A 21752-nucleotide genomic window follows, 5' to 3' on the forward strand; every position below is an offset into this window, starting at 1 on the left:
AATACTTTAGAAATTAAATTTACATTCAATAATTTCTAGAAAACACTGTCTAAGATGTATACTATACGAAAAGAATTCCAGTGTTTGCCCTTGACATCTGGGATGCACTAGGTCCATTCCTTTGAAGACAGGGTTAAGAAGCCACAGGCCAGAGAAAGACGCCTCACCGTTGCGTGTGGGATACACTGACCCCAGGGACGTGGAATATGGCCTCCCTTCCATCTGTGTGGTTGCACATAGCTTCCAGGTTCTAGACATTCATTTGTTTTCTGATGTAGTCTCAGGGAGGGCTTTAAAGAGGCGGGCGGTCTCTGGGTATTTGCTGACCCCGTGATCTGCTGGGCGGAGGCTGGCCAAGGGAAAGAAGAGCCAAGCCTCTGAGTCAGGTCCAAAGGACACCTCCCGGTCTATTGGCTGACATTGTGGCCCAGACCCTGGTTGGTGTGTGTGTGTGTGTGTGTGTGTGTGTGTGTGTGTGTGTGTGTGTAAATTTTAATCAATTAGTTTATTGCCACAGGGTCTGGATTGGCTTGGAGCTCATTGTGCAGATTAAGCTGTAATTCAGAGATCCATGTGTCTCTGCTTCCTGTGCATTGGAAATGAAGGTGTACGGCACCGTGTCTGGGCTTTTTGTGTATATATATATATTTGGAGGAGGGGGCTTGATTTTCTTTTTACCCTGGCTGTCCTGGAACTTACTCTATAGACCAGGCCAGCCTTGAATTCAGAGAGATCCGCCTGTCTCTTCCTCCCAACTGCTGTGATTAAAGGTGTGCCCTGGCCATTTTTATTAATATTTTAAGGGCTGCTTGTTATAGAAATACTAAAATACATACAGAAGCAGAGGCTAGCCCAACAAACTGTTACTCTCTTACCATTTACCCACACTTTGTCATTCTTCTTTCTTTATTTCTCTGACTCTTTGGTTTGTTTTTGGAGTGCTTTCAGCCTTAAGTTTCTAAATTCCAAAGTAGCAATCCAGCCCGGAACTGGGCACGCCCACGTCATCTTTCTCAATGGTCAGTCTTTGAAATAAGACACTAACTCGGGACGTTCCCCACCTTCTCAGCAAGGTATGTGCTTGGAATACTCAGCCCATGTGTGCACACACACACACACACACACACACACACACACACACACACACGAGAGAGAGAGAGCGCTCCGCCCTCAAAGCAGAAGATCTTTTTCTGTCTTTCTTCTAAAAGTGCCACTCGGGGTGTGGCCAGCTAGCATGCTTGACTGTCGGTGATGTGTCACAGACATGGAGGAATGAGGCAGAGTATCTCAAGGATATGCAGGAATAATGGGGTGGGGGTGGGTTTGCTCACTCCAGATGGTTGTACACCCAAGGGGAAGAGGCAAGCAGGCCTCTTCGGTCTCCCATGGAGAGCCTCGACTAATGAGCGATCTACTCAATGCTCACCTGTACGTATTTCTCAATGGTCTTCAGGACTTCCATGTTAAACTGCTTGCCAGGAACTACAGAGAGGTCCATGTAGCTCAGCAGACAGTAGATGACCTGGAGGAGTGGCTGTTGCATGCTGGGAAGGCCTTTTTCCAGCAACTGCAGGAGGCAAAGTGCAGCCAGTCAGCTCTAGCATCTGCCCAGGAGAAGTACCCAGGTTTTCCCATACCCCTGGCATTGCAATGTGCTTAGGAGAGTAAATAAAACCCCTGGCTATCTTTGTCTTGTCTTGTCTTGTTGTTTGAAAGCTCTGAAGTACTGGCTGGCCTCTAACTCACAGAGATCCTCCTGCCTCTGCCTTCCAAGTGCTGGGATTAAAGGCGCACGTGACCACTCCAAATCCTAGTTATTGAATGAATGAAAATGAAGGCAATTCATGGAGGTCTGATTATTATAAACATAAAATTCAAATAGTAGGGAAAAATACCAGAAAATAAACCTCAAAGGGAAAACCATGGGACACTGCCAAGATTACAAATTTAAAGATACAATTTGCTGCTCATCAACTTGGCAAAGGTTAGAAACATTCAGAATCGGTTAATGGAATAAAGAAGTATTTCATATATCGTTAAAGATGTCAATTGGATAATTTAGCAGTGGAGAACAAGAAAATTCAAAATGTCTACATTTTTTGCTTGTTTTGGTTTTTTGGTTTGAGATACTGTTTCCCTTTGCTGTTGAGGTTTGGTCTGTTGCTATGTATTGTACTGCTAAATTCTGTACCCGAAGGTCTAGGTGAATCCTCAGGATTGCAGGCCATTGTGCAAACCTTGTTCCTTGATTTAAAACTATTGGTTAAATGAAGCTGGCTACAGCCAATCACTGGAGGGATTAGAGGTAGATGGTGAGATGCCAAATCTTTTACATTCAAACTCTGTTTTAGAGAACCTGACCTAAGTTTGATTTCAGGTAAACTGAGAGGCTATTACCTAACATTAGCCTCCAAGTTGCTCCCAACAAAACCTGAGCCTAGTTCCAGTCTCTAGGCCAATCCCTAACAAGACCAGCATTTCCAGGTTACACCCTCCACAAGACCAGTGTCTCCAGGTCATTCCCCCAACAAACCTGCACCTCAGGGTTACAAGTCCACCCCTTGCCTAACGATCACCACTGCAGAAGGGTGCAGAAATTAAGTTTATGATGCAACTCCCAGCACCAGCCAATTATGGTAAAGGTCACAGCAGCCTTCCAATTAGATGCTTGTACACGTACTTCCTGCTTGCTGCTTATCCTAAAACCTTGCCCTGATAGACATCCTGGGCTTCACCACCACCAAAACCATCCTGCATGACAGAGGTGTGTTAGGTGGGTGGGTGGGAGGTACGAGCTAGCTCGAACAGAATAAAGACCCTTCTGTGAGTTGCATCAGATCGGCTCCTGTCTGTGATTTTGGGGATCACTAACATTTCCCTGGCACCAGTGGGTTTTAAGTTAACTGGTTAGGGGTGGAAGGGTGGGGGAGAGAGAGACAGAGACAGACAGAGAGAGTGAGACAGAGACAGAGAGACAGAGAGAGAGACAGTGAGACAGAGAAGCAGAGACAGACAGAGTGGGAGACAGAGAGATGAGAAGGAAGAGGAAGCTGCCATGAGGGGAGATGGACTGTGGGCACATGGCCCGAAGAAACAGCAGGTACCTGGGGTACACTGCTGGGTAGGCAGCCAGGCCAGCAGTTAGAAGAGTAGATTAGGAGTGACCCCCAGTAATTGTCAAGGCCAAATAAAATAACCATAGTGTGAGTCTTACTTATTTGTAAGCTTGTCAGGAATGAGTTTAAATTGGTCCCACTATACTATGTAGTCCAGGCTACCCCCAAACTCTCTACTCATTCAGTGCTGGGGATACGTGTGTGAACTGACACAGTGGTGAGTGCCACCACACCCACCCCAAGTCTACAGCTTTGGACATTGGAATCATACTTCCAGTAACCTATCCCAAACTAGATTTTGGGATAGCCTTGGCTATGTGGTTAAAAAACCCATACAAAAGAAGGATGTTACTTATTTTTATGTATGGGGGTCTGGCTTGTGTTTAAGTCCATATACCACATGCTTGCAGTACCTGTGGAGGCCAGAAGAGGGCGTCTGATCTCTTTGGACTGGAGTCAGGGCATGAAGTGCTATATAGGTGCTAAGAATCAAGCCCTGAGCCTCTGGAAGAGCAGCCAGTGCTCTTAACTCCTAAACACTCTGCAGCCTCCATAAAACCTTTAAAAAAGCTATGTATTTATGTGTATGTGTGTGTCTACAAGAATTTATGTGCACTGCATGTGTGCAGGTGCCTATGAAGTCAAAAGATAGACAGTGTCAAGGGCTCAGCAGTTAAAAGCACTGGTGACTCTTTCAGAGGATCTGGGTTCAGTTCCTTGTATCCTCGAGGCAATTCTAATCAGTTCTAATCCAAAGCGCCCGACGCCCTCTCGTGGCCTGTGCGGGTACTACATGAGAAAGTACCTTTAACATAAAAAAAATAAGGGCACTTTTAAATAAAAGCTTTATTTTAAAAAGGACTGCTGTTCGGATTTACTGCGAAGAACTGACGAAAACCATTCAGACAGATGCTGAAATCCCACAAGAGATAACCGAGCAGTTCACACACAGGAGGAAGCAGAGAGCCATACTAATCTATTGTGTGGGAAATGACTGTTGACTGGAGAGGAGATGAAAAAAAAACAAGAAAATACACGAAGAAAACTGTGAAAGTGTAAACAGAACATCATGCAAAAGAACAAACAGAATGGCAGAACGGGGAAACAAAAACGTGTTCACGTCATCTGCAGTACTGTAGATTAGGAAGGCCTTTGCGAAGACCAGTCCCCCAAATGTATAGAACTAAGAGTACCCACACATCCACGTCCTTTGATGGGGCACTTCTACTTTAGGAAGTGAGATCATACAATACTATTTCACGAAACTATTTTTAATACGAAGCCGTGATTGGACTGGAGAGATAGCCCATTGGTTAAGCACACACCCTGTTCTTGCAGAGGTCCAGGGTTTGACGGCTAGAACCCATGTTAGATGGCCCACAACTGCCTGCAACTCCAGGCCCAGGGATCTGATGCCCTGCTCTGACCTCTGCAGGTACAGTCCTCAACTTCCTCCCTCCCCCTACCCCATAATTAAAATTAAATAATAAATCTTGGTTAAAAAGTGAACGACCATTTGATACATTGCCACGAGTACAACGACAATGTGGCCACAGGGCCATTCGAAACGAACAAATCACAAACATAGGCCACGGGGCAGGGAAGTTTAAGTGGAGTGCCACGTTCACATTCAAGGCCTCCTGCACACAAAGTAAATACCAGGTAGGCAGAGCAGGTCAGAGGACACCTGAGCACAGCATCACAAGGCTACATGCATGCAGGGACAGGACCTGAACAAAGTGAAGAAACTGAAAGGAAGTCAATAAACTCCGTGTGGCAGGAAGCCAGGGAGTTCATCCAGCATGCTCCCCTGACAGTTTTGGGCTAAGGGCTGAACAGAACGAATTATGCATCTAATAAATATTTTTCCAGACCTATTTTCTATATATAAATGTTTTACATTATGTGAATGTATATAGGTACATTAAATGTCTGTTGCATGTGAGCTCAGAAGAGGGCGTCAGATCCCCTGGAACTGGAGTTACAGAGGGCTGTGAGCTGTCATGTGGACCCTGGGAACTGAACCCAGGCCCTGTGCAGGAGCAGTCAGCGCTCTAACCACTGAGCCATCTCTCTGGCTTCAGAAGTTTTTCCTTTTGAAGACGGAATATTATTCCACTGTATGTACACACCACATCTAATTTGTACTTTTAAAATGTTTATGGTAAATGTTCTAGACAAAATCTCCTGTGTGGCCATTTTACTCATTACCCCTTAGCACTGGCGCTGTCTGTCCCCTGCTTTGGGATCAGGGTGTTTGTGTTGGTTCTCCTCACACGGTCTGGGTGCCGAGGGAAGGGTGTGTTTGCTTGCAGGGAAAGTCATGACCAGGGGATTATCAGAAGCAAGAGTGCTGTGTGGGAGGGGTGTTTAAAATGCTGGTCCCGGGGCTGGAGAGATGGCTCAGAGGTTAAGAGCACTGACTGTTCTTCCACAGGTCTTGAGTTCAATTCCCAGCAACCACATGGTGGCTCACAACCATCTGTAATGGGATCTGATGCCCTCTTCTGGTGTGTCTGAAGAGAGTGACAGTGTATTTATATAAATAGATAAATAAATACTCTTTAAAAAAATAAAATAAAATGCTGGTCCCTTGAGTAAGCATTGAATTGGCCAATGAAAGCTTGGCTGTTGACTGTCTGGTATGGCCTGTTCTCTGCTAATCTGTATTGTAAGCCGAAACACTATAGGATCAGTGGTAATTGTCAGAGGAGCAGTACCTTCTGGGTTTATATAGCCCTTGAAGGAATGATGTTTCAAGTTACCTAGAACTAGATAATGACATCAAGGAGAATTAGGACCCTCTCTTTTTTTTTTTTTTTTGTGGTGGGGAGATCCTAACCCAAGCATACCCCAGGGAATAAAAAAGAAACACTGAAAAGGCCTAAGGAAGTTCGCTGTTCCCAGTGATTTGCTCAGAGACGCCATGACCTGTGCACCAAACACATGGGCCCAGAGGAGCAGCTATGCATGCTACTGCCCACCCTGTGAAATGCTACAGACATCTCACATCCACGGCACAGGAGTCAGAGTAAGAACCTGCAAGGAATATGCTAGAAACTCACATGCGTGGCATGTTTCTGGTTGTACAGACAAGAGGCGGTGGTAAAGATTTTCTTTCTAGATTATAATTCGTTAATTAGTTTGGAACAACCAGTCACTAACATACCTAGCGACGTACTAAGCCCTCAGTAATGGCTGCCACTCCCCACCTCCGACCCCTCACCTGCTGGGATTACGGGTGCACACTGTCACACCAAGGGGGATCAGGTTTACCTGGGCCGTGTTGGTGGGGGTGAGTAGTAGGGTCTAGCAAGTGGGGAGGGGTGAGCTGTGGAGGAAGGCCTCTGGATCTAGGGTCAGTTATTTCGAACTCACAGCTCATCAGTGAACTGAGTCCAGCCTCAGTTTCTTCCCAGAACACCCCACTCACTGGTTTGTTGGGCAGATTTAAAACCAACGCATTAGCATCTGTAGACTTTGGTCTACCAATACATGGCAGACGCTCACGGCCAAAGCTGTATAAACGAGCGAACCGTGGATGCTAAACCGACACTTTGTTTGGCATCACCGATTACCTCTGCCAGGTAGGTGACCATGTTCAGGGTGATGTCAGCATAGGCTTCGTGAAGGTAGCGGCAGACGACGTTGACCCACGTGGCGCAGTCCCTTGTGTAGCTGTGTGTTTTGTAAAGGGTCATGACGTGGGCCAGATTTGAAAGTTTAGGATTCTTTTCTTCCAAGCAAACCTTCGAAGAGAAGCGTTAGAGCAATTCAGAATGCTCCAATGGACAGGGAGGAACATTAGCAATATTCTAAGTTGCCACAGACAGTCTGGAAAAGGCCCACATGCTTCCCGGTGGCCTTGGAGGTGCTAAATTGAGCCACTGGCTAGTACGCTTTCCCCTCAAAAATCTGTCCACTCGCTTCGCTCTCGTTAACTTTACATAGTTATCGTATGTGTGTGTGTGTGCACAAGCAAGTGAGTGCTGGGGGAACACATGTGAGGGTCAGAGGACAACCCCAGGAAGTCTGTCCTCTTGATTCAGGTCGGCGAGTATCTTCACATGCTGGCCCATCTCAACGGTCCCCATTTATCTCTTTCTCTGTCTCTCTCTTCCCTTCCTCCCTTCCTCATTCTCTCTCCCCCTTCCATTCTCTCTCTCCCTCTCTCCCTCCCCCCTCCTCTCTCTCTAGCCCTGGAATTCCTGTCCTTGAACTCGATCTGTAGACCAGGCTAGCCCCAAACTCCTGCCTCTGTCTCCTGAGTACTATGATCAAAGGTGTGTACCGTACCTCCACCACCTGACTCCCAGCTTTTCTTTTCCTTTTTATATTTATATTTATTTATTTTATGTATATGAGTACACTTTGCTGTCCTCAGACACACCAGAAGAGGACATCAGATCCCATTACAGATGGTTGTGAGCCACCATGTGGGTGCTGGGATTTGAGCTCAGGACCTCAGTGCTCTAACCACTGAGCAATCCCCCCCACTTGCTTTTCTTTTTTTTTTTTTAAACCTTTTTTTTGTTTGTTTGTTTTTTTTTTCCGGAGCTGGGGACCGAACCCAGGGCCTTGCACTCGATAGGCAAGCTCTCTACCGCTGAGCTAAATCCCCAGCCCCCCACTTGCTTTTCTTAATAATGAAAAAAAGTTTTTAAAGCCAATTCGTAACAGCCACCCAGAGGTGTCTGTTATGAGCAGTATCGAGTTTTGAGACAACCATAGCCTTCTTCAAGCCAGCCATTTCCAACTGGCACGGAGACCGCATACCTGAGCAATCCTTTCGGCGATGCCCTTACAGAACTGATTGGGATTTTCAAAATGCTGGATCAGCTGAGGCAGGAGACACAAGACATTCAGCGGAAATCCTGGGTGAGAGAAAACACAGCGGCAGTCGCTGAGCACTGTGGTGTGAGTGGTAACACGGGGAAGGAATACACACATCTTATTTGGTTCCAAGGTGATGTAAAATTGGCCTCACAGTTGTCAGAGTTGTTTGAGGCAGGGTTTCACCTAGGCCAAAGTGACTGTTCACTGAGCAAGGGTGACCTGGAACTTCTGACCTGCCTGCTTGCACTTCTGGACAGCTGGTTTATAGGTATGTACTTGGTCGTATGTGGCACTGGGGATTGAATCTAAGGCTTTGTGTAAGCTATGCAAGCTCTGTCAACTGAGCTACGCCATCAGCCCCCGGACAGTTTAGCAGGGGAGGGTCAATACGACCTGATAAAAGCATACCAAAATGACATCACCTCCATGGACGCTGGAGTACAGTTGTGATTTCAACAGAAAATCGCAAGGAGTGATTGTTTGTGAACAAGGAGAACTGGACAGATTTTATTGACGTACAGCGAACGGAGCTGAAGCATTAGTTCAGGATTTTGTAAAAATAAAAATATAAGCTGGATACGGTAGCACACGCCTTTAATTCTAGCGCTTGGGAGGCTGGGGCAGGCAGATCGCCGTGAGTTCAAGGCCAGCCTGGTCTACAGAGTGAGTTCCAGGACAACCAGAATTATGTAGAGACCCTGTCTCAAAAACAAAGCAAAACCAAGCAAAGAAGCCAACGCAATTTCAAGCCGGTCTGGTGGCTCACACCTTTAGTGCCAGCGTTCAGAAGGGAGGCAAGCAGACCTCTGAGACCCAGCTCAGTCTACATCGAGGTCGGGAACAGCTGACCGAGGTCAGAACAACAAAACATACTTAAGCCGTAGTCCTACAACTGGAAAGACCCTGAAGATAATTGCTCAGCGTGGCTGCTAAAACCTAATTAATGAAATGCATTCTTAGCTACTTGCCATGATATTGAAAGCTTGTGTTGTTGATTTTGCTAAATTCAGAACAATAGAGAACTAACCATTCTTTCAAGAGGACGGAGAAGGGAAGAGAAGAACACGAGTTGGGAATTAGGAAAGAAATGTACAAGAGCAAGGGACAAAGTTGACAATGTTTGCAATTTAACCCAGAAATCATTCACACACACACACACACACACGCACACACAAGCAAGCACACATGCACATACACATGCATGCACACACAAGGGAGCACACACACACACACACAAGCGAGCACACGTGCACACACACTCATGCACACATACACACACATGCACACACAAGCAAGCACACACACACTCACACAGACACACACACAAGTGAGCACACACAGACACACACAGACACACACATGCACACACAAGCAAGCTTGTGTGTACCCACACATGTATACACAAGTGAGCACACACACACACACAAAACCTTGAAGGTTCTTTCTATAGATAAGCCAGGTGATTCATTCATTCATACACACACACACACACACACACACACACACACACACACAAGCAAGCACATGTGCACACACACATGTACACACAAGCGAGCACACACGCACGCACACACACACAGACACACAGACACAAATAAACTGCTGTTCCTGTTTTCCCCATCGCTAGTATTAACACCGTAGATACAGACACGTGGTATCATCTTGTCTCCCTGAAGCTGCATGCGTCAGGGCTACAGGCAGGCCCGACACCGGCCTTACCGATAGCTTGGGACGAGTCCACCATGGGCACTCTGGACACTGGTGTCAGCAAGCTGAAAAGCTGCAGGGTCAGGTCCGTGGTGGTGAGAGAGGTGAAGCCCTTCAGCAGCAGCTGCTGCAGCCCCGGGAAGTCTGCCCACTTGAGCTGCGCCTGGAGTTTCTCGAGCTTCTCTCGGTTCTCGGCTTTCTCCAGTGGCATCTGTGCCAGCAGTCGGTTCAGGAGCCTCAAGGCCATCAGGTATTCAAACTCAAAGTCAGACTCCATCAGGGCCACCGTGACCCAGAAGATGGTGGCCAGCAGGTTGGTGGGATGGTTTACGTGGGAAGGGTCTGTGAGGCTCTCCTTCAGGGAGGAGCTGCTTCTGGTTTTTGAGGAAAGGCCTTGCTGGGTGCAAGCCTGAATCCTATCCAGGGTGGCGCTTCGAGGCGGGTCCGAGGATCGGTCAACGACACCAAACTTCTTGGGCACGGAGAAGCTTCTTTGGTGCCGGCTGCGCTCTGCGGTCGCGGTGCTGCCGCTGGGAGTCCCGGGGCTGACGTTCAGCTGTCCGGTACTTTTCCTGCTTGCTGTCAGTTTACTGCTAGAGCTTAGATCTGGTGAGGAAGAACTAGGTACAAACAGAGGTGAGGTCAGCAGAATGCCAGTGGATACCACCAAAGAGCTGGCGCTTTTGTGTCCTGAGAAGCAGCTATGGGGGAAATCCTTAGAGAGCACCACGTGCATCGGTGCCCGTATCACCCTTACCTGGAAGCTAAGCAGGGCCAGACCTGGTTAGCACTTGGATGGGGGACATCCACAGTCTGCTTGGATGTCTTTAAAGTTAAGGCTATGAAAAATAAATCTTGGCAAGAACAGCCTCCAAACACAGACACCCCATACACGCTTTCAATCATAGAAGGTCGAAAGCCCCAGCAGCGCTTTCATCTGCATTCTATTTGAATTTGGATGGGAACAATTATCAAATGAGACAGACTAGTAAGTGCAAAACTCATCTCCTCTTAACTCAAGATACCATTAACTCAAGATACGATGTCCTCAGGAAGGAGAAAGGTAAGTACATGCGGCAAAGGAAATGCTTTTACACTTAGAAAATTTGATTTTCTCCCCCGCACCCCCACCCAGTCGGAGGCAGGGTCTCAATAAAATTTACTCAACTTAAAGATTATCAAAGATGCTGGCTGGCAGTGGCGGTGCACGCCTTTAGTCCTAGCATTCAGGGGGCAGAGGCAGGAGGATCTATATAAATTCAAGGCCAGCCTGATCTACGACAGCCAGGGATACACAGAGAAGTTCTGTCTTGAAAACCATGATGGTGGTGGTGGTGGTGGTGATAGCTGGATGGTGGTGGTGGTGGTGATAGCTGGATAGTGGTGGTGGTGATAGCTGGATGGTGGTGGTGGTGGTGGTGGTGATAGCTGGATGATGGTGGTGGTGGTGATAGCTGGATGGTGGTGGTGCACACCTTTAATACCAGCACTTGGGAAGCAGAGGCAGAAGAATTTCTGAGTTTGAGGCCAGCCTGGTTTACTGAGTGGGTTCCAGGACAGTCAGGAATACACAGAGACATAAATACAGTAATGTTCACGGGGTGGGAGAGACAGCCCAGCCATTGAGAGCACTGGCTGCTCTGGCAGAGAACCTGGGTTCAGTTCCCAGCATCTGGACGGCAGCTCACAACCATCTGTAACTCCAGCTCCAGGGGATGTAATTTCTCTAGCCTCTTTGGGCATCAGAGCTCCCATGCACACTATATACATAATGGGAATAATAAAATAAATCTTAGAGTGAGGTCCAAAAGGCTGCAGGGTCAGTCGACCAACTTGGTTTCAAGAACAGGTTCAACTGCCGAGGGAGGCATGGAATCCCAAATCATTTGGAGGGAGTTAGTGAACGAGAGTAGGTGAATAACCATCTCCTAAAGTGCGTGTTTACTTAAGGCAACGTCTATCCCAGCTGCTCTACAGACGCAGTTCAGACGCTCTCCCCCCACGTTCACTCAGCTTTAGTTCCTTTTGCTGCTATAATAAATAGGACCATCATTATGTGTTACTTAAGAATAGTGTACACTGGGGGTTGGGGATTTAGCTCAGTGGTAGAGCGCTTGCCTAGCAAGCGCAAGGCCCTGGGTTCAATCCCCAGCTCCGGGAAAAAAAAAGGAAAGAATAGCGTACACTGTGCTTTCGGATTAGACCTGAGTTTGGTTCCTCAAATCATGTTGGAGAGCTCATACCTATTTATAACTCAAGCTCCAGGAGATCTGATGCTTCCAAGGGCACCTGCTCGCATGCTCGATCTCTCTCTCTCTCTCTCATTCATTCTCTCTCTCTCTCTCTCTCTCTCTCTCTCTCTCTCTCTCTCTCTCTCTCTCAAAACGTTAAAATAATGGCCAGGCAGTGGTGGCGCATGCCTTTAATCCCAGCACTGGGGAGGTGGGGGCAGGCAGACCTCTGAGTTCGCAGCCAGCCTGGTCTACAGAGTGAGTTCCAGGACAGCCAGTGCTACACAGAGAAATAACCAGGAATATTATACTGCACACGCCTTTACCATCCAACCCTACGCCCCTCCCAGGAGGCTGAGGCGTGGAGATCTCTGAGTCAGCCTGCTCTACACAGTGAGTTTCAGGCTAGCCCAGAGGGGAATAATTCTTTTTAAAATTATTTTTGTTTTTATGTGTATTGTGTGACACTTTTGCTTGCATGTATGAGTGTGTATTACGTGTGTCCTAGAAGTGTGCATCAGATGCTCAGAACAGCGTGTTATGAGCATGTTTTAAAATGCATGAGTATTTTACAATACAATGTGCGTGAGTGTATGAGTGTGTGTGTGTGTGTGTGTGTGTGTGTGTGTGTATTAACTCCTTTACTCGCTTAAACTTAAGAAAAAAACAAAGGGTTAGACAGGTGGCTCAGAGGTTAAGAGTGCTTACTGCTCTTGCAGAGGACCTGGGTTCGATTCCCAGCACCTTCTTCATGGCTCATACCAACCAACCTGTAACTCCCAGTCACTCGGGCAGTGCACACTCACACACATACATCTAAACATTTGTTCTTAATGAGAGAAAACATCAAGCACCCTCTCTAGGCCCTAAGTAGATTTCAAAACCTTCATCCCCACCACACCCCAGCCATCCGACTCTCACCGAGATAACACTGTGAAGAGGTCACTGTTCTTCAAGCAATCCGACAAGTTGTCCACTGCGGCTTCCAAGGTCAAGAGTGCTTCCATCACGTATCCCTGTACAGCACACAGAGACAGCCTTTGGGGACCTTCCCAAGGATGAGCTTACACAAGGCACACTCTTTTCCTACCGGGATGGGATTTCTGAAAACCGGACAATCATGGTGGTATTCATTTATGAAGTCTAAGATCAGGTTATAAATCTCACTTGGGGAATTACACAGCACAGGAGGAAGGCAAGAACTACAAGGATTTACTTCCCCATGTTGGACAGTCTCGAGGGGATTAAAACTACAACAGGGCATGGTGTGTGTGTGTGTGTGTGTGTGTGTGTGTGTGTGTGTGTGTGTGTGTGTGTGTAGGTGTGAGGTGAGTTGCCCCCTGCTGAGGGGAAGGGCAGGCCACTGAAATACAGAGGGACAGTGTGCCCTTATGAAGCAAGGTGAGGTGTCAGGAGAACTGTGCCTCCATGAAACTGACTGGAACTTCTGATGGACTGAAGGGAGAGAGACAGAGTGTGCCGAGGGCTGGCCTTAGCCTCATAGCCACTCAGTGCCCTTGGCTCTAATCTACTCACCCCTCAAGGCTCTGAGCTCCACCTATAGGGTCTCCAGCGTGACCTTCTCCCATCCTGTCCCCAGAACAACTTAGGGATCAGCCAGACAGGGAAGGGCAGGGCTTGGAATATGTATGGCGGGGATCCTGGCCCTGATTGGATGCGCTGTGTAACTGAGTCCTCAGCAGAGGGTGGAAAGAGCCAAATGACACAAAACAACCCCATCTAATACAAACCAGCCCCTTGCCATCCACCATAGAAAACCACCATTACTGCCACCAGACACACACACACACACACACTCTCTCTCTCTCTCTCTCTCTCTCTCTCTCTCTCTCTCTCTCTCTCTCACACACACACACACACACACACACACACACACACACACACACACACACACAACAGAGATCTGCCTGCCTCTGCCTCCCGAGTACTGGGATTAAACCATCATGCCTGGCTAAGAAAGATTAATTTCTAAGATATTTTAATTTAACTAGCTAGTTGATTAACTAGTGTAACTAATTACTTATGGTTCTGAGGGTTAAAGCAAATTCTATAGACTCCAGGGGAGGGCTATGTCATGGAGGGGCACTTAAGTGGTCACTCACTTCCGTACCTGAATCTCATCACCATGCTCTCCGATCACCTCCACCAATCTGGACAGGAGGTCAGACAGGGCATGCGCCGACAGGGGTTGTTTGAGGGCCCGGAAGATCTGGAAAGATCGGCCTGCGTAGTGCCTGGAAGAGCTTGCGAGGGCAGTCTGCAGGGCAACCTCGCTCAGGTGCTGCTCCAGATGGAGACCTGTGGCCAGAAGGAAGAGCAAAGGGCAAGCCATGGCGCTTCACACTGCGGCACCCAAGTCACGAGGATACGAGGGTGTTAGAACTTGCTCATAGTTCCCCGACTCCCCCACCCCGCTCGGTAATAGAGGGCTGGCCTAGGATGTGCCAGGCCTTAGGCACTGTGAAAGTGCCTAATATAAGGCCCTGGAAAGATGGCTCATTGATTTAGAGCACTTGCTGCTCTTCCCAGAGGACCTGGGTTCAGTTCCCAGCATGCACTTGTGTGGAGGCTCGCAACCATTTTTAACTCCAGTTCCAGGAGATCTGACGCCCTCTTCTGGCCTCCACAGGCACTGCATGCATAGGTGCACATACACGCGTGCAGGCAAAATAGCCAGAGGCGTTAAAATTTTAAAACGAAGGAAAACAATCTATAAACAGGCAGACGAATGAAATAGCAGAACATCGAGCCATTTCAAAATGAAAATAAATGTTGTATGAATCATGGGAAGTGTAGGAAGAGACAGTGTCTTTGAGACAGGATGGTCCTGGTTCTGAATCACCAGGCTTGCGATTCTGGGGAAGACAGAGCCCTACCTACATCCTTCTCTCTGACTTGTGAGTAACAGGCCGTCTCTCTCAGGGATGTTACAAGAACTCAGCAACACAATGTCTGGAACACGACCCATGTGCACACATGCAATATTCTTTTCACTCTCCTTCTATCTATCAGGCTATCTATCTATCTATCTGTTGTTCTTTTTCTTTCATATGTGTCTGTATGTTAATAGACACATGGGTGCACAGTACACAAGAACACACTCGGAGGCCACATGTTGATGCCAGGTGTTCTCCACCATGGCTCTCTCTCCTTACTTTTGGAGACAGTGTCTCTCACTGAACCTGGAGTTGGCCCATTTCAGTGAGACTGGAGCTCTGGAGGTCTCCCTGACCAGTTCTCAGGGTGCTGGGTTACGGTGCATTTCTGCTGGGCACTTTACCTATGGAGCTGCTTCTTCGGCCCCTGGACTGTGTTTTATACATAAGTATATATAGAATAGTTTCCTCCTTTTCTTCCCTCGCTTTCGTTGAGAAAGAATATCATACACCGTAATTCAGGGCGGCCTCGAATTCACTATGTACTAGGTTGGCCTTGAACCTAAAATGGTCCTCTTGCCTCAGACAGCTGGATTATAGGATAAGATACCATGGCTGGCTGGCTTTTCTTTGTAAAGAGGCATTGTTAGAAATACATTTTTAAGCAGGAGAAAGATAGGGAAGCATCTAACTAATTCTAAAGGCATCCAAGTCCTGGCGCCAAAGTGTCTGTTCTGCTGATACACAGATCTGGAAACGCAGACACATTGGGGAAGGCAGTAAATATTACCTGACTGTCCTCACTAAAGCAAGATCTCAGGAGTCAGAAAACCCCTGACCAGGTGGGAAAGAAAATGCAACCAGAGACAGGATTGTTTGGGGTCACTAAATTGATTGACTGCAGTTCTCTTTCTAGGAGACCGACAAGAGTAGAATAATGACAATGAAAATAGTAATTTTTTTTTGGTGGGGCCAGAGGTCTTTTGACATATTTGGTTGTCACATGAACACGGACAAGAAGGAATAACTCTTATTCTAGCTGAAGTTTGGAAATGTTGGATGTGTTGCCATCATGGAGTAAGTCCCGCGAGAGAAGAATGCTGGCCGACGGCTTAAGGTACCTGACTTGGAATCCTTAAATACAGACACAACGTGACGTAGGAAATTAGAAAGCTGCTCAGCGCTCTTGGAGTTCTGGTTTTTGGGTGTGATGTCCTCGTGGCACCAAAGTGGCCCGAATGCCCTAAAACCAAACATACTGATGTTAAACACATGGCTGCCATTTTGTGTTAAGGGACACGCAGGGGGGTTCTAACTCACAAGAAAAAGGGTACTCTATTTAAATTTATATTATTATTTTTCATTATGTTCAGGTGTGTGTGGGTATGTACCATAAGTGCAGTGCTCACAGAGGCCAGAAGAGGGCATCAGGTCCTCCTGGAGATGGACTCATAGACGGTTTTAAGCCACCTGATCTTGGTGATGAGAATTGAACTTGAGAGAGCAACAGTGCTTTTAACCGCTGAGCCATCTCCCCAGCCGTGTGCGCGCGCGCGCGCGTGTGTGTGTGTGTGTATGTGTAAATCACATAATTTACTGATTCTATTCATTTTAATATATTGTAACACATAACACATTAATATTAATATATCATAATGTTAATGTAATATATTATTAAAATATACATTTATCAGTATATTGTAGCTTTAGTAATTAGAAGAAGAATATCAAAACTTCTATATTTACTCAAAAATAACTGGTTTGTGGAGAATGCTTTTGATGATTTTTAACTAGTTAGAATTAATTATCACGCATAATGATGACATGAATCCGTGGGTGCACATGCCCCAATGCCTGTGTGGAGGCCAGCACACAACTCTGTGGCTCTGTTTTTTCTTTCCACCTTCGTGGGGATCCCAGGGATTGAACTCCGTTGCGAGACTTCTTTCTGGGCAGGTGCCTTTACCTGTTGAGCCGTCTCACCAGTCCTACCACCATTATTTTAAACTCATTTACAACAATCAAGATCTCTTGTGTTGGGCCAGCAGGAGGGCTCGACAAGTAAGGCATGTGCTGCCAATCCTGAGGATCCGAGTTCGATTCCCGGGACCTACACGGTGGGAGACGAGAACTGATTCTGGGTAGTTGCCCTCCACCTGCACACTGAGGCTGGCCCCTTCCCCATCGATCAATCATCAATCGATCAATGAATGTAAAAATCTTCTATAAAAAAAGAACGGTGCTTGGCATACTGTGGGCATGTATTATGTTTGGGAAATGACATAAAATATCTGAGTTTGCCAGTGAGAAAAGTTTGTGTTGGTGTTCGGGGTCCCATTACCAAGGTGTGAGAGTCCACGGAACAGCAGAAAATGGCTTCTGTTATCCAAACTTGTGTTTGAACAGTAAGGATGGGCTGGAGATGGCCCAGTGGTTAAAAGCACTGACTGTTCTTCCAGAGGAAGACGGGAGCTACATGGCGGCTCACAACCATCTCTAACTCCAGTTCCAGGGGATCTGACGCCCTCTGCTGGCTTCACGGGCTTCTACATGCACTGTACACAGTACAGGCAGGGAAAACACTCATACACATACAATTTCCGGACTCTAAGTGGCAGCCCTGAGTGTTGTTGACAGATGTGACTCTAACGTGTAAGACAGAAGCCCCCGGAAAGGACAGAATGACTCCACATCGCCCGTATGCAGGCTTTTACACAGCACAAGCTCCCAGGGCTCCTGCAGTTCTGAAGCCTTCCTGATTAAGGCGGAGACTTGGAAGACCTGAAAATATCTGGCCATCTGAGTTCCGCTCGATTCTGATGTTTGACTACACTGGATTCTTTCCCCATTTTGCTTCCTGTTGCTTCTGGCTTCTGACTCGGAGCAAGCAAGCCACGATCTCCGAGCAGGTGTCCGGGTTGACTGTGGCTAATATCTTCAGAGTAAAGTTCTTGGCTAACTCTCAGAACTTCCAGAACCATCTGAGGTTGATGGAAGCCAGTCGCACGGCAGGACATTACCGTCCACGGCACCATCTCAGCATCATAAGCCAAATCTCCCTGCTGACCCATCATCCCACTGATGCCACACCTCTCGCAGCATCTGCCCTCCACTCTGGTCAGTATCCATCAGGAGGAAACAGGCCTTCTTCCGCCCAGGAAGATCAATTTCCCAGCTGTGTGGTTTTCAACAGCAGCCGCCCGGGAGCAGCAGAACTCCCCCTCCCCACCGTTACCTGGTGGTCAGAAACTCAATGAGCTTGTTGGCCTTCTCGTCCGACTCAGCGGCCGCGTCGACATCTTCCACCTCCTGGGTCATCTGTGGGAGGTTCCCACTGCTGCCCCCCAGACTGATGCTGGAGGAAGTGGAGCTTGAGCTCAGGCCGGAGTCGGGCACTGGCGACGACTGATCCTCTCTCAGGAAGTCAAAGCCACCTAGTAGGAGGAGAAGGCAAAGGAGGAGTGGGCTAGGCTGCCAGCAAGCTTGCAGAGGCCTGGAGGTAAGTCTGAGTAAGGAGACATTAAGGAGCGCTTGACTTGGACTGTGGCTGCGAGGTGACGTACTTATGAGCAATATCGATCATTTTTCTCCTTTGGTTTCTCAAGACGCGGTTTCTCTGTGTGGCCCTAACTGTCCTAGAACTAGCTCTCTGTGTAGATCCATCCGCCTGCCTCTGCCTCCTAAGCACCGGGACTAAAGTGTTCCACCACTGCCTGGTACATCCATTCCTCTTCCCTTGTGACCTCAGATGCACTGCTGTGCACACCAGGGTGCATCCGGTATCGTGGGGAGAGATGCTGTATTTCTCCTTGGGGTTTGGCTAGATGTCATGGCAAAGGGGAGGTCCATGTATGTTTTATGCATATACTGACCGGAACTACCAAAAGCCAGTCACCAACTGTACTGTCAGCAAATTAGTCCCAAGTATCGGGCAATTTAAACATTTAAAATGGCTCCTTTAACAAACACTACCCAATGGCTGCTAGTAAGTTATATGTAATGTTTTTGAGTAAATGTGGTTATGAGCTTGATTAACTGTGTATCTAATCTGTATGTGCACATGTGAACATACAATGTATATATACATACATGCATATATACATATATACTCATACATATATACACACACATATATACACATATATACACACACATATACACATACATATACACACATATACACATACATATACACACACATACATATACACACACATACATATACACACACATACATATACACACACATATACACACACATACACACAAATATATACACATATACACACACATATATGTACATACACATATCTACACACATATCTACACACACAAATATATATATACACATATACACACACATATATACACACACATATATACATATACACATACACATATCTATACACACACATACACACACATACATACACACACATATATATGCACACATACATACACATATATACACACACATATATACGAATACACATATACACACATATATATACACACACATATATACACATATATACACATACATACACATATATACATATACACATACACATATATACACATATATACACATATATACACACACATATATATACATACACACATATACACACATATATATACATACACATATATACACATGCATACATATACACAGAGATATATATACACGCACATATATACACATACACATATATATACACATACATATATATACACGCACACATAAACACACACATACACACACACACACACACACACATATATACACATACACACAAATATATATATATTTGGTGTTTAGAATTAGACCAGGGCCTCATGCATGCTAAGTGTATATTTTATCACTGATCTATATCCTAACCCTATATTACCATATTTTAATGAGCTATATCATATGGTATTCAAAGACCTAAGGAGAATACCATTCTTTTCATTGTATATTTGCTTAACACTGAATATCACTAGTGATACTATAGTTTAAAAATGTATACATGCAGCCACCTCCCTTTTCTCTATTTTTTAAAATTTGTGTTCTATCACATTTCAGTAAAACATAGACTCGATAAAGCAAAAACCCTGAGGAAACTGGGAAGGGGCATAACATTTGAAATGTAAATAAATAAAATAACCAATTTAAAAAAAAAAAAGCAAACCCCCTTCAGGGTAAGAAGGCACAAGAGAGACACTGCATGCTTGCTCTGTCCTGCGCGGGCGGGGGGCGGGGGGGCACAGTCACCTCATTCACAACCTTTTCCTTCCGTATCAATACATCAATGGGACCACACTCACTCGGGGCAGCAGACAAAGGAGTTATGAAAAAATGTACTTTAAGCTACTCAACCATGCAAAGGCATTTCAGAGGCAGGTATCATGAAATGGTGCCATTTTATCGTGCAGAAAGTCGGCGAGCATCAGGGAAGTGAGTGTGAATGTCTGCTTCCTGCGCTCATCTCCCCACTGAGGAGACGGTCAAGTCTCCTCTTACCCGTGTAGAGATACTCTGGCTGGTAGGCTGGCTGCATGGTCAGCGTCTTCACTTCCCCCATCTCACGGGTCTGCAGGAGTACGGAGGCAATGGCGTGGAAGTTGCTATTACAAGAGAGTGCGATGAGGAGGTGAAGGAGCAGCTTTTTGCTGTGCTCGAAGACTTCCGGCCGATAATGGTCCAAACCTGGAACAGAGGGCACCATCTCTTAATGTAAGCAGTGGCTAAGGCTCATCGTGAGTCTGTGGATAGGGGGACTGCAGGACGCTGGGAGAGACTCGTTTGAAGAGTGTCAGTTGTCTTTGTTAGTCTTTGGGTTGCAAACAAAGAAATTGGACTTTAAGGAAAAATAAGATACTTTGTAACTTAAACAAAGTGTTTGCATAAAACGTTGACAGGTGGCCTTTGCTCGACCTCTCTGCCCATCCCGTTCTTTTTCCCTGATGCCTGGATCTGCTACTAAAGTGGCTTTGTTGTTGTTGCTTGTCTGTTTAATAAAAACATGTCTTTGTGAGCTCTGTCTTGCTTGGAAGTGCAGGCTGGTTTTGAGTTTGAGATCTTCCATCAGCCGCTGAGTGCTGGGATCACAGATGTGTGCCACCACACCAGGCTCTCTCACCTAACTGATGTTCTAGATGGTTCCCCTCCACTTCGTGCCTGACACTTGGACATCTCAAGGTAGCTGCTGAGCCTGCCACACTCCCTGTTGTTTCTCTCTCTGCTTTGAGAAGGCTTCGGGGATTTCTGTCAGTTTCCACAGACAAAGACCCCTAAATAAGGCCACAGTATGTCAGGAAGCTTTAAACAGACATCATTAATACGTTTAGATTACAGAAATGCCAGTTTTACACGATGACTGATCACCTGGAACATTGCATATTATAGAAATGAATAGAGAAAGGAAAGAACTCATTTCAGAACCCAGTGTAACCGATACTCAACAAAGCACATGTCTATGTGACAGGGTCTCTTCTGTGTAGCCTTGGCTGTCCTGGAGCTCTGTAGACCAGGCTGGCCTCGAACTCACAGAGCTCTGCCTGCTTCTTCTTCCTGAGTGCTGGGATTAAAGATGTTCACCAGCGCTGCCCGGGCCCCTGCATGTTTGTCATCCTGTAGGTTAGAATCCCCCTTAGATCCGGTCTTACCTAAGAAGACAGCATGAAGTAACAGTGGGAGGTGAAGAGCCCAGTCTTCTCTCACACTGTGATCCACCACCATCTCGGTCATAAAAATCACAGCAATGTTACACCTGACCAACAGAATAGGGAAAGGAACATAAACGTCTACAGGAGATGAAAACACACCAACAGGTCAAGTCACAATTCAATGCTGCTAAGGATCTCTGAAAAATGATAGAAATATTTATACAAAGGAGAGAGAATCTTTAAAAGATTAATTTGTTTTTACTCTGTGTGTGAGTGCCTAAATGTATACCACATGCATGCAGTACCCACGGAGG

General features: G+C 46.5%; 1 protein-coding gene across 11 annotated transcripts in view; it reads right to left on the bottom strand.

The window, feature by feature from the left end:
• Positions 1-21752, bottom strand: part of Fry (FRY microtubule binding protein) — a 394540-nt gene that overhangs the window by 50654 nt on the left and 322134 nt on the right. For all 11 annotated transcript variants that reach the window (XR_015633957.1, XR_015633958.1, XR_015633959.1 and 8 more), the window contains 10 exon segments: positions 21439-21542; positions 20294-20479; positions 18023-18221; positions 15909-16030; positions 14022-14209; positions 12812-12906; positions 9672-10279; positions 7893-7990; positions 6695-6865; positions 1427-1567 (listed from right to left, as the gene is read on the bottom strand). Coding sequence is in view for 8 of the 11 variants with exons in the window: in XM_087578221.1 (XP_087434347.1) it covers positions 1427-1567; positions 6695-6865; positions 7893-7990; positions 9672-10279; positions 12812-12906; positions 14022-14209; positions 15909-16030; positions 18023-18221; positions 20294-20479; positions 21439-21542 (1912 nt within the window). In the remaining 3 variants the exon portion in view is untranslated.

The sequence above is a fragment of the Rattus norvegicus genome, chromosome 12, assembly GCF_021556685.1.
Source record: "Rattus norvegicus strain SHRSP/BbbUtx chromosome 12, alternate assembly SHRSP_T2T, whole genome shotgun sequence".
Taxonomy (NCBI): Eukaryota; Metazoa; Chordata; class Mammalia; order Rodentia; family Muridae; genus Rattus; species Rattus norvegicus.